At 37.6% G+C, this 12,606-nt stretch overlaps 1 protein-coding gene across 1 annotated transcript; it reads left to right on the forward strand.

Moving 5' to 3' along the window:
• Window positions 1-3,936: 3,936 nt before the first annotated feature.
• and2 (actinodin2) lies at window positions 3,937-9,812 on the forward strand. The gene is made up of 5 exons (XM_051868051.1): window positions 3,937-4,729; window positions 5,629-5,711; window positions 6,418-6,462; window positions 7,819-7,967; window positions 8,138-9,812. Exons 2-5 carry the CDS (start codon window positions 5,648-5,650, stop codon window positions 9,455-9,457), a joined length of 1,578 nt encoding a protein of 525 aa, XP_051724011.1. The 5' UTR covers window positions 3,937-4,729; window positions 5,629-5,647; the 3' UTR covers window positions 9,458-9,812.
• The last annotated feature ends 2,794 nt before the right edge of the window (window positions 9,813-12,606 follow it).

Genomic DNA, 12,606 nt, shown 5'->3' on the forward strand with positions numbered 1-12,606 from the left:
ATTATTATAAGGTAAAACTGAAGAAATATAAGAAGTTTGAGTGCTGCTGTCATTAGAAGCAAAAGAGGAATCTAATAAATACTAAGAAATCATATTGTAATGCTAATATATAAATTATATTTTTTTTACATTTTTATTTTTGAAAAACTATAATTAAAATGATAAACACTAGTGATCTCAGACTTTTGTACCTCAATGTATAGTTAATTGTTACCAAATGCATGATTAACCACATAATAGATGTATTCTCACTGGTATTTTCACTGTTTGTAGATTTACCAGGTAAAGGGGAGGCACAGTCCTCCTCATAAATCTGACACCAGGTGATTTACTCACACCTGTAAAGCACTTCATCCATACATCACCTAAACTTTTCCTCAAGTCAGCAGAACAAAATAGTCATGTTTCAATGTGTATGATTTATGCTTGGTAACTTACATCACTATGAACAGCACAAAATTAAAGCATTTCATGATTAAAGCAGATAAAAAAACGACACCAATATTTTCAATCACATTCTGATTTAGAGTGAACATACAGCTTCTGAATGGATGCAACATTATGGCGACTATAGGTTATGGCTAAACATACTGAAACGATTAAAAAGAACCTCTTCCATAATTCTGCGTCTGGTGGTCGTTTAAAGGTTCAGGCCCAGCAGGAGATGTTTTTACAACCACTGCATTTCTTTATGAAGTGAGTGGCTTAATGTGGTGTGATTTGTGTCTTAGGGCCAAAATAAAAATCAAACATGCCACAAAAAGTCCCTACGTCGTTTAACCATGCAAAGCCACATGTCCTCATCATGTTCATCTTCTGAAGCTGGCTCACAAGAAAGCCCGCAAACAGTTTGCTGAAGACAACCCGTCCAAGAGCATGAATTACTGTAACCATGTCCTGTGGTCTGATGAGACTAAGATAAACTTGTTTGGCTCAGATGGTGTCGAGCGTGTGTGGTGACGCCCTGGTGAGGAGTACCAAGAAAATTGTGTCTTGCCTACAGTCAAGCATGGTGGTGGTAGCATCATGGTCTGGGGCTGCATGAGTGCTGCTGCGCTTCATTGAGGGAAACATGGATTCCAACATGTACTGTGACATACTGAAGCAGAACATGATGCCCTCCCTTCAAAAACTGGGCAGCAGTTTTCCAACATGATAACGACCCCAAACACACCGCCAAGATGACAACTGCCTTGCTGAGGAAGCTGAAGGTGATGGAGTGGCCAAGTATGTCTCCAGACCTGAACCCTATTGAGCACCTGTGGGGCAACCTCAAGCGGAAGGTGGAGAAGCGCCATGTGTCTAACATCCAGCAGCTCCGTGATGTCATTATGGAGGAGTGGAAGAGGATCCCAGCAACAGCCTGTGCAGCTCTGGTGAATTCCATGCCCAGGAGGATTAAGGCAGTGCTAGATGACAGTAGTGCTCACACAAAATATTGACACTTTGGACACAGTTTTGGCATGTTCACTTAGGGTGTACTCACTTTTGTTATTTAGACAATAATGGCTGTATGTTGAGTTATTTTCAGAGGACAGTAAATCTATACTGCTATACAAGCTGCACATTGACTACTCTAAAGTATATCCAATTTTCATTTCTATAGTATTGTCCCTTGAGAATATATAATAAAATGGTTACTGAAATGTGAGGGGTGTACTCACTTTTGTGAGATACTGTATATAAAACGACAGTGACTATATATATATATATATATATAAAATAGATAGATAGATAGATATAGATATATATATAGATAGCAGGATCCAATAAAAATTTAATTTATGAAATTATACATGAAACATTTAGTTACTTGTCCCTTCTGGCATGTAAATTATATGGTGCCATACATATACTTTCTGTTATAATTTCTATGAAAACAATTGCCTCAAATCTTTTGAGAAAGGTCTTTAGTTTTCCATAAAATGCTGTTTACAAATCATGTTGCTGTAAATATAGTTATTTTACATAAGACAACATCTCAGAGTAACAACAGGTATTTCATCACATTGACAGCCTGAAACTGTTTTAAACAAGATATCTATTGTTTTAGCATGTGAAATTGAGCTTGAAAAGAGTGTTTGTGATATGTTTTTTTTTTTTTTTTTTTTTTATAAATAAATGCCTTTTGGTTTGATATTGTACTTTCTAATGCAATGACATTTGTGCATCTTTAGGAATGACTTGAATAGCTAAATGATTTTGGGAGCCATTGTAATGTGGAGGGAAAGGAATAGCGCTCTGCCCTTTAAGGCAAATAGGTGAGTTACCTGGGAAGAAGTGAAAACTGGCTTGTCTCAAGTCTTGTAAAACTCTACAGAGACATGCAAACAGTGACAAAAGGAAATAAAAACCAGAACTCCTCAGAGTTTTATCATCTTGACCTTCCTTGCATGCCACACTCGTCCTGTCAGAAGTTATAGGCCTACAAAAAAACTCACTTACTTCACTAAAGTTTGTGAAACAGGGCTTATAGATGATTTGATGTTAAATTTTTACTGTAGATATAATGTGTATTTTCAAACAAAATACCATCAGCGAAGGGCAAGTTTTTTGTGTGTGTGTGTGTGTGTGTGTGTGTCTTCTAAGTGATTTTAAAGTCTTCTCTGGCGCCAGGTGTTCCAAAATTCTGAGCGAACGTCACATTCTTCTACATGTGGTATGTTGAAATTATGAGGCCATATCGTGTTTGTGTGCTCAGCTGCTTCCAGGTTGGATTGCAGGTTTATGTGCTATGTAAAACACCTGTTTGCAGCAAGCCTGAAGTTTAATTATATATGTGTAACTGGACATGCTGATCTGGCTGTCCCATCATCATGATGAATGGATCTTAGTGGACACCATTAAACATACAATCGCATACAGTATACCATACCATATACATACAGAGATGCATGTTATTCTGAATCAAAAGCAGCCACGTAGCTTCAACTATACATTTTTTGCTGTATTTAGTGGAAAGGAATCACCTGAAATGATATTTGACAGGCCATCATTCTGATCTATGATGTTCTGGTCATAAAAAGCAGTAATCTCTGATCTTTTATAGCATTCTTTAACCTTCTGGCCTTCAGTTGCCATTAGTTTCTTATGACAGTGGTCGACACTTTCTGCTTTTCCTGTGGAATCTTTAGTGAGTGTGAAGAAACTGCCAGATAACACCTTCAACACGCTGCTGACAGGAATCCGCTTGTTGGGAAGAGGTTTTTTTAAACAGCAATGGTCTGGTTTTTAATTAGCTTGCATTACACAATATTGTATACAGGTTTCTATAAAAAATGCTAAAAAATAATTCTTGTACTAAACTCACCTGTACATATGTTTGCCTATCTTTACAAATAGAGTGTTGACTTTGTCAAAGTTTTATAGGTGCAAAATTACAAATATTATCCTTAAATAATCAATTCTCAGTGTAATTAAAGGGTTAGTTCACCCAAAAATGAAAATTCAGTCATTAATTACTCACCCTCATGTCGTTCCACACCCGTAAGACCTTCGTTCATCTTCAGAACACAAATTAAGATATTTTTGTTAAAATCCGATGGCTCAGTGAGGCCTCCATTGACAGCAAGATAATTAACACTTTCAAACACCCAGAAAGGTACTAAAGACTTATTTAAAACAGTTCATGTGACTACAGTGGTTCAACCTTAATGTAACGAAGAGACGAGAATACTTTTTGTGCGCCAAAAAAAACCAAAATGACGACTTTATTCAACAACATCTAGTGATGGGCGATTTCAAAACACTGCTTCATGAAGCTTCAGAGCTTTACGAATCTTTTGTTTCAGTGGTTCGGAGCGTGTATCAAACTGCCAAAGTCACCTGATTTCAGTAAACCAGGCTTTGTTACGTCATAAGTGTTTTGAAATTTCAATGGTTCACCACTGGGGGGCGTGATTTTGACAGTTTGATAGTTTAACTCATAGACTCATATTATAATAAACATCTATGGTTTAACTAACTCTTTAATTACAAAATGATGAACTACAAAATGTATTTTTGTTGTTGTAACATATTGTAGTCAGGTTAATCATTTTAAATATTTTTAGATGTTACCACATAAAGATTTTTTTACCTGTCGAAATGTTTGTTACAGTGCAGTACGAGAATAAGTCTATTAAAAATCTATTTTTCAATTAATTTATTAAAAAATATTAAGCAGAAGCATATGAATAGATAATTACATAGAGATTTACTTGATAAATCTGTACAATACTGAGCAAAGCAAGGCTGCAGGATTCAGAACAATGTGGCACTCAAAGATAAACTGATCTAGGTGAAATTATCTGCACGAAACTGATTATGTATATGGCAGAATGTGAAAAAAGTCAATTTTTTTTTTTTTTTTTTTTGACGTTTATGTCTGTGGTAGATGTGGCACCTCATTCATCAATCAGTAAAAAAATTTTTCTTTGAATACTTCTGCATCCCTCCGGCTCCTTCTTCCAAGCTCCTTCTTGCTGCTTTTCTTCCTAATTACAGGACTCTCATTGGTCAGTGAGCTGATTTTGCAAGAGCCAATCCCGAAAAGGCTAACAGCAAGCTCCTGACATATGACATGCCTTGTTGTTCTTAATGATCATGGAGCTCCTTAAAAACGTTGCCATCCACCACAGAAGCTCAGAGGGTTCGAAGGGGAGTGCAGGGGTTGCGCGAAGAGTTCAGTACGCCCCTTCAGAGCCCACCAGCAGCTTACGAGTATCTTCAAACATTTCTGCTAAAACAGGTGAGTGTTTTTGACTAGTCATTTAGTTGGCTGATAGTAAGAGTTTCCAAAATAGTCTTATTAAATTAATGTAAGGTTGAGTTAAGACCACTGAAAACTGGGTAAGGGATGTTTTGCTGGAGTATCTCATATGGATTGTCATATCTGTTGTATTATTTGATATGAATAATATAAAGATTTATATATGAAAGACTTATAAATGAAGATTTTTCTGATTTAATATTTTCATCATTGTACAATCTAAAAATTAAAACAACACAATTTGGGATTAAATAAGACAGGATTAAATAGTATTTAAACATTCAAGAAGAAACTTCAGGAAAAGCCAAAGAAGTACTTATAAATAAGAAAAGTAAAAATTTGTTTACAATTAAATGAAAAAAAATTTTTTTTCAATTAATTGTCAAACTTATTCTTACTTTTCAGATTAATAAGTACTTCTTTGAATTTTTACTTTACATATTTACACATTTTTTACAAGAACAGTGAATTGTATCTACACTGTAAAAAATATTTTCATTATTTGTTATCACAACATTTTTTCTTTTGTCAAATCAACTTCAGTAATTAATGTGGTTCAGATAACATACTATTTTGAGTTTCTGTTGATTAAGCCAATCGTCTTTATTGAATTAACTCAAATTATTAATTTCTATGAACTTTAAGGCAACCAGGTAACTTACTTTTTTAAGTTAAACCAACAATACTTTTTTTTTTTTTACAGTGTATATCCATTAAATAGCAACACATTATTTAAGTTACTGGTCATATTAAAGAAATCATGCATTGTTTAAAAGTTAAAATATTTAAAAGTTCAATATCATTTATTGAAAAACCCAAATGGCAAACTACTATTTTGGTACGGCCACTCTCTCACGTGACAATTTTTGTTTTCACAGGATTCAATAATCAAGAAAAATGGCCAGACTTACACTATCTGTTATGATCTGTGGAATGGCTCTTGCAACTGTCTTTATGTCAGGTGAGAATCCATTTTGATCTAAACAAAATATTGAATCTAATATTCAAAATAAAATTCAATCTCTGCTCACGTCTTTGACATTATAATGTCAAAAAGTAAATCACTGTAGCATCAGAAATCATGAACCAAATTAATTAGAAAGCTTTGAAATAAAACACATTTAGTTAGCAGAAACTTTAAAGTATTTTACAAACATAATTTCTAAGAAAACAAATGAGCAAATTGTGTATTGTTATTCTTTTTTGTGAACACTTTTGTGAACACAAACAGTGTCCATAGAGGAAAAGGGAGTCTGTGATTATCAGCCAACTATTTTTTCCATGAGCTATAAACATCTAAAGAGACCAACTGGAGGTGCAGATATATGCCACAAATAATGTTGCACGTACAGAACATTTTACATCCTTCATTTTATTTTACAGCAGTGGTAATTATAGCAGCAGCCTCTGGGCTGGTTCCCCAATCTCTTTGTAGTTTAACAGGTACACTCGCAGGGGGTCCCGGAAGTTTAAGCCCCATTTTAAAGCACTTAGAGCTCCCAGAGAGCCGAGACAGAGCTGTAATCACTAGAATAAGACACAGCCATCACTGACGGGAAAAGTGCCTGCTGTGCACATAAGAGCATTTTAGTCAGTTGCCATTTTCCTTGATTTCAGAAGTGTGACATTTGGTTCATAACAGTTCTTTTTTTTGCAATGTTTGATAGACTTTCTGAATGCTGGTCCTGTAGGGCGCAATGAAGAAGAGGGCGGTGAGTTGGACTTTTTTGTGTAATTATATCAGCTACTGTATGCTGTAAATGGCACCGACATCAATACTGTGATGTGAGATAATGCCATTAAATATGAATCATTATATGCACACTTAAAAATGCCAGTGGTTCATTTTCTCATATATAACATAAATAGAACATCCTCCTTCTTAATATCATTTTAGGTTATATATTTAGAAAATGTTAACATGTCATAGTTATGAACTGTGATACACTGGCAAAGATTCTTAATATTGCAACCAAATCACCACAATGAATTTTCCTCTCTTTTCCATTCATACTTCTCATCCTGTACACTGCCAGTCAAAAGAGTTTTTCTGCTCATTATGTGTTATCAATATTTTTCATATTTTTAAAATAATAGTCATCAAAACTATAAAATAACAGTAGACAGATGTCTGTACATACATGTATGTCTAAAATTTGTTCAATGAACCAAAACTATGTTTTATGTAAGATATAATATTCTATATAGCATAATACTCTTATTTTATAAAATACACTACTGTTCAAAAGTTTTTTAAAAAGAAATAATACTTTTATTACGCAAGTGCACATTAAATTGATTAAACAGACAGTAAAGACTTTTAAAATATTACAAAATATTTTTTTATAAATAAATGCTAAACTTCGAAGAATCCTGAAAAAAGAGTGTGATATTAAGCCTGAATGATGTTACAAAAATATTAAGCAGAATAGTTATTTTCAACATTGATAATAATAATGTTTCTTGAGCATCAAATCAGCGTATTAGAATGATTTCTGAAGGATCATGTGACACTGAAGACTGGAGTAATGATGCTGAAAATTCAGCTTTTACATCACAGGAATAAATTACATTTTAAAATATATTAAAATAGAAAATAACTTTTTTAAATTGTAATAATATTTCACAATATTACAGTTTTTATTGTATTTTTTATAGACTTCTTTCAAAAACATTAAAATATCTTACTGACCCAAACCTTTGAATGGTAGTGTATATGTGTATATATGAAGAAATTCGTATGTTGGAGCAATTTCTATGTAAATTCTATACCAAACTACTTTTAAGTGTTTAAGCATAAGCCTCTAGATAAAAACGTTTTTAAAATCATGAGAAAAGTAAATTTAGTCAAGTGTATAAAATTGTAACTGGTAGTTTAAGTTTATAGTATCGTGCCATTTTGTAAAACCAACATATTTTCAGTTCTGCCTAAATGAAGCATCCATAAAAAGGTATCTTATACAATTAAAAATAGGGATCAAAACCCCTTCACAAGAACTCCACAAAAAGTGTAACAGTAAAATTGAGATGTCTATGTTGATACTTGCTTTTGTCATGTGCTGGTTCAGTCATAGAGGGCGCTTCTGAGGTGAAGACAGACAGCAAGTCATCACTGAAGAAGCTTGTCCGCAGCAGGAGGAATGTTGCCTATTACAGAAGCCAACCTGATTTCTGGGGCTGGTATAAATACTTCATGGAGACCAACAACCAGGAAGGAGTGAGTAACAAAAGCAGAGATTGTCAGTAATCGTCTTTTTGAGACTTTTCATTGACTTTTTAGAATATAGTTCTTTAAACAAGTCAACTTTCTTGCGACATGTTTTCAGAAAATTGCGACAAGCATAATCCAATCAGCCCGATCTTGTTTCTCTGTGATTACCTCCAAAGGTTGAGGACATGGATCGCATGTACCTTGTTTACCTCCAGAACAAGCACAGAGTAGAAGAGGGCCGCTCTTACAACCATTACCTCACGCACCTGAGCGAAATTTACAAAGCCTGTGCCAACTCCGACGACCCAGACTGCATTGCAGAATCCACCAGTAAACCCAAAGCCAAGATTGTCATGCCTGTTCCTGTGAGGCAAGCTACTGTGACGGTGTGCAACCCTTACCTCGACCCATACTGCCTCTATGCTGTTAGACCAAAAGCTGCAGAAGAAGAGCCTTCACCTGCTCCGGCGAAGGTCCCTGCTCCGATTCTGTCCCCTCTGCTCCCTCTGCCTCTGAAAACCGCTCCGGCTCACTACTACTACGCTCCGGTCTTGGAGCCTTTCCTGCCGGCTGAGCAAAGAGCAGAGCTGTTGCGTATCTGCAACCCTTCAGACACTGAATGTCTGCAGTACCACCTGCGTGCTGCGTATGGCTACAGGCCCTCGCTCGGCCCTCTGCCCTCTTACGCTCACCTTGGATGTGATCCTACCAAAGATCCTTACTGCCAGCCCAAGCTGGTGGCCAGATCACCCTCAGGTTTGTATCACCTGTACCCCACCTGTAACCCTGCCACTGACCCCCTTTGCGTCACCAATATAGTTGCACCTGCAGCCCAAACTGCAGAGAATGCAGAAACCCCCAAAGACAAGTTTTGCAATCCTTTGTTTGATGAGGGCTGCAACCCCCTCACAGCTGCCAAGCTAGCTGGACTCAATAAGCCCGTCTTGGAGTACGTTCCAAGAGATGAGCCTGCACCTCTTAACCTGGCCTGCGACCCTCGCTACGATCCGTATTGTCTAATTGGTGGAGCCGCTGCACTTAGGAAACCCCCTCCAGCTCTCCCGGAGTTCCAGACCCGTCACCGTCTGGGCGTCCGTGGGAAGACCAAGGAAGGTTATGACTGCTACATGTTCTACGATAAGGACTGCACCCCAGTGGAGAACCAGGAGTTGAGGGCCAGTGCTGCCAGTTCTAAACCAGACTGCCACCCGTACGACCCCAACTGTGGTAGGTTTGCTGCTCATCCATCCACTCGAGCAGAGGCAGCCAAGACGGTCAAAGACGGCATCATTGAGCCCCATCCGGACTGTGACCCAGAAATCGATTACAACTGCCGCCTACGCAGGGCAGAATCCACAGGTGAAGAACACAAAGATGAGCCGGCACAGCAAGAACAAGGTCACAGCAACCCTTTCCCTGAACATGTGGCTCCTGAGTATCCAGTTCCACGATTCGAGGACTTCCTGAGAGGATATATGGGTGGCTACAAGAAATGAGAAGAAAAAAAATGGATTATAACTTACAAGTTCAATCATGATTACACAAATTTAGCACAAGTTTAGGTCTATGCAAGAGAAGCAATTCAGGGTAACTCAAGAATAATTTTTGTTTTGATGTTTTAGAAGCTCTAGAGATTAACATTTCATTTTTGTCTGAAATGTCATGCTGGGAAACAAATCAATAGATTTGGGGGTTTTGTTATTGGTAATGTGAAGCAATATACAATATGTATTTATGTATTATATAGTGTAGGATTAGGGTAATGGAATATGACTTCAACTGATACTTAAATCTGTATGTTACCTTTTCTTTAGTTTTGTTATCTGATACCTTTTATATATATTTAATGTAGCTCCAACAATGTCTTTCTCCTCAGCATTTTATGCTTCATTATTTCAATAAAAAAATAAATGACTTGAAATAAATCATTGGCGTTTTTCTATTCTTCTTGGAGTATGTATTAAAAACATACGGTAACATGAGTACACGGCTACATAAATATATATATATATATATGAATCAACACATGTAAAGATGACGTGTTATGCAATATCAGGCTTTAAAAAGGAAGCAAGAAAAGAGATGAAATTCTATTTCTGTGGAATAGAAATGTCATTAATTGTAAAACCATGATTTAAATCACCCACAACAGCATCTGGCCAAAAGATCCCTCAGGCAGCTTGGCATGCCAACACGGTAACATTAATGACTACTCACACAGACAGTGAACATGTTGAAATATGCATTAACTGCAAGTGCACTGTAAATATGCCACTCTTAGAAGGTCCCTCAGCGGGCAAATCTACGTTAGCTAAAAAGGGAACTGATGAAGCACACAAAACATACGGACACATGACAGATTTTATTGACAAAATTCATTCTGACAGGCGACTTATGTAAGAGTACTAGAAATCAGTAGGGATATATTACCCAGGTGCAGACTCAGCACTTGGCATGTTCATACCACTGGCACGTCTGTTGTGGTTCTTTCCTTACTATCTAATTGGCCTTAGGTGGGCTTTGAGAGGGGATTGAGCAAAGAGACTTTGAACTGTTGCTTAATGCCTCAGTCAGCATGAGTCTGGTTTGTGCTGACTGCACCTCTCCATGGCCTGCATACCTGCGGGACCAGCTGAATGTCATTAAGTGGATGGGAAAGGGCCCTGAATAGTAATGAGGGTAAATATGTCCTCTGCATAAGCAAACAGAAATTAGCAGTGTACTTCTATGCGCTGTATTCAGCAGTGCTGCAGAGTTTCTCATTTTTATGTGGTCAGTGAGTGAGTTTGTTTTTGAAACACTGCTTTTGAAACACTGGCCTTGAACAGAGATTTTGATTATTTTGATGGCAATTCTATACATTGATATGCGGCCATATGTTGAAACATGTACAGTATGTGAATGTATTTTTGAAACATTCACACATAGTCAGAAACAGAATAATGATACTGTATGTTTAGTATTGTTGTAAGCTGAATAAAACTGACCACAGAAAAATCAGTAGAAAAATGTGTTATATACACTGATCAGTCATAACATTATGACCACTGACAGGTGAAGTGAATAACACTGATTATCTCTTCATCACGACACCTGTTAGTGGGTAGGATATATTAGGCAGCAAGTGAACATTTTGTCCTCAAAGTTGATGTGTTTGAAGCAGGAAAAATGGGCAAGCGTAAGGATTTGAGCGAGTTTGACAAGGGCCAGATTGTGATGGCTAGACGACTGGGTCAGAGCATCTCCAAAACTGCAGCTCTTGTGGGGTGTTCCCCATCTGCAGTAGTCAGTATATCAAAAGTAGTCCAAGGAAGGAACAGTGGTGAACTGGCGACAGGGTCATGGCGGCCAAGGCTCATTGATGCACGTGGGGAGCGAAAGCTGGCCCGTGTGGTCCGATCCAACAGACGCGCTACTGTAGCTCAAATTGCTCAAGAAGTTAATGCTGGTTCTGATAGAAAGGTATCAGAATACACAGTGCATTACAGTTTGTTGCATAGCTGCAGACCAGTCAGGGTGCCTATGCTGACCCCTGTCCACCGCCGAAAGCGCCAACAGAGGGAACGTGAGCATCAGAACTGGACCACAGAGCAATGGGAGAAGGTGGCCTGGTCTGATGAATCACGTGGATGGAATCACGTGGTTTGAGGAGCACAACAATGAGTTGAGGTGTTGAGGTGTTGACTTGGCCTCCAAATTCCCCAGATCTCAATCCAATCGAGCATCTGTGGGATGTGCTAAACAAACAAGTCCAATCCATGGAGGCCCCACCTCGCAACTTACAGGATTTAAAGGATCTGCTGCTAACATCTTGGTGCCAGATACCACAGCACACCTTCAGGGGTCTAGCGGAGTCAATGCCTTGACGGGTCAGGGCTATTTTGGCAGCAAAAGTGGGACCAACACAATTTTAGGAAGGTGGTCATAATGTTATGCCTGATTGGTGTATATTTATAATACTCAACAGAACAAAGTTCATATACATATAGGGACTATATATATGAGCTTGTAAAAAGCACTGACATGTACTGCTGTTTGCGGTGCCGTTGCACATAATGACAAATAAAGTTTGACTTTGACAAATGTTTAGCCCTAAAGGAGCTGCGTCTGACAACGATTTTCAAACCAGATGTTACATGGACCTTAAAATCGCACGAAGGTCATATATCTACCTAAAACTGTCCATTTTAAGTTGGCTAATGTACTGAAGGTGACCTTTTGCCAAAATGAGAGATGCCCTAGTTACATGAACAGTTTTAACTACTTTAATCTCTCTGGGTGACACACTTACAGAACATTGATGACAGGTTCTTTGTACTGAGCTTCAAATGAGAAAGTGTCTTTGCCATGCAGGCAAACCTGCTGGGAAAAAAATAACATCAATATCAAAGACTTCAGTATATTTATGCATTCTGGTGTGTCTGTTCTTATAAACACTAACATTTATTTATGGCTAAATTGTTAAAGTAGAATTTTAGCATAATAAAACATTGTTGTGTTCACGGAAAGAGGGAGAAGAAGAGAAGATTGTCAGCACTGTTGTGCAGCAGATAGACACAGCATCCAACCTCCTCATGCAGGCTCTGAAGCATGTGATGACATGGTGCAAAGGCTTGACAACCCATGAGGAACTGTTGGTTCAGAT

This window comes from Ctenopharyngodon idella, chromosome 2 (genome assembly GCF_019924925.1).
Source record: "Ctenopharyngodon idella isolate HZGC_01 chromosome 2, HZGC01, whole genome shotgun sequence".
Classification (NCBI taxonomy): domain Eukaryota; kingdom Metazoa; phylum Chordata; class Actinopteri; order Cypriniformes; family Xenocyprididae; genus Ctenopharyngodon; species Ctenopharyngodon idella.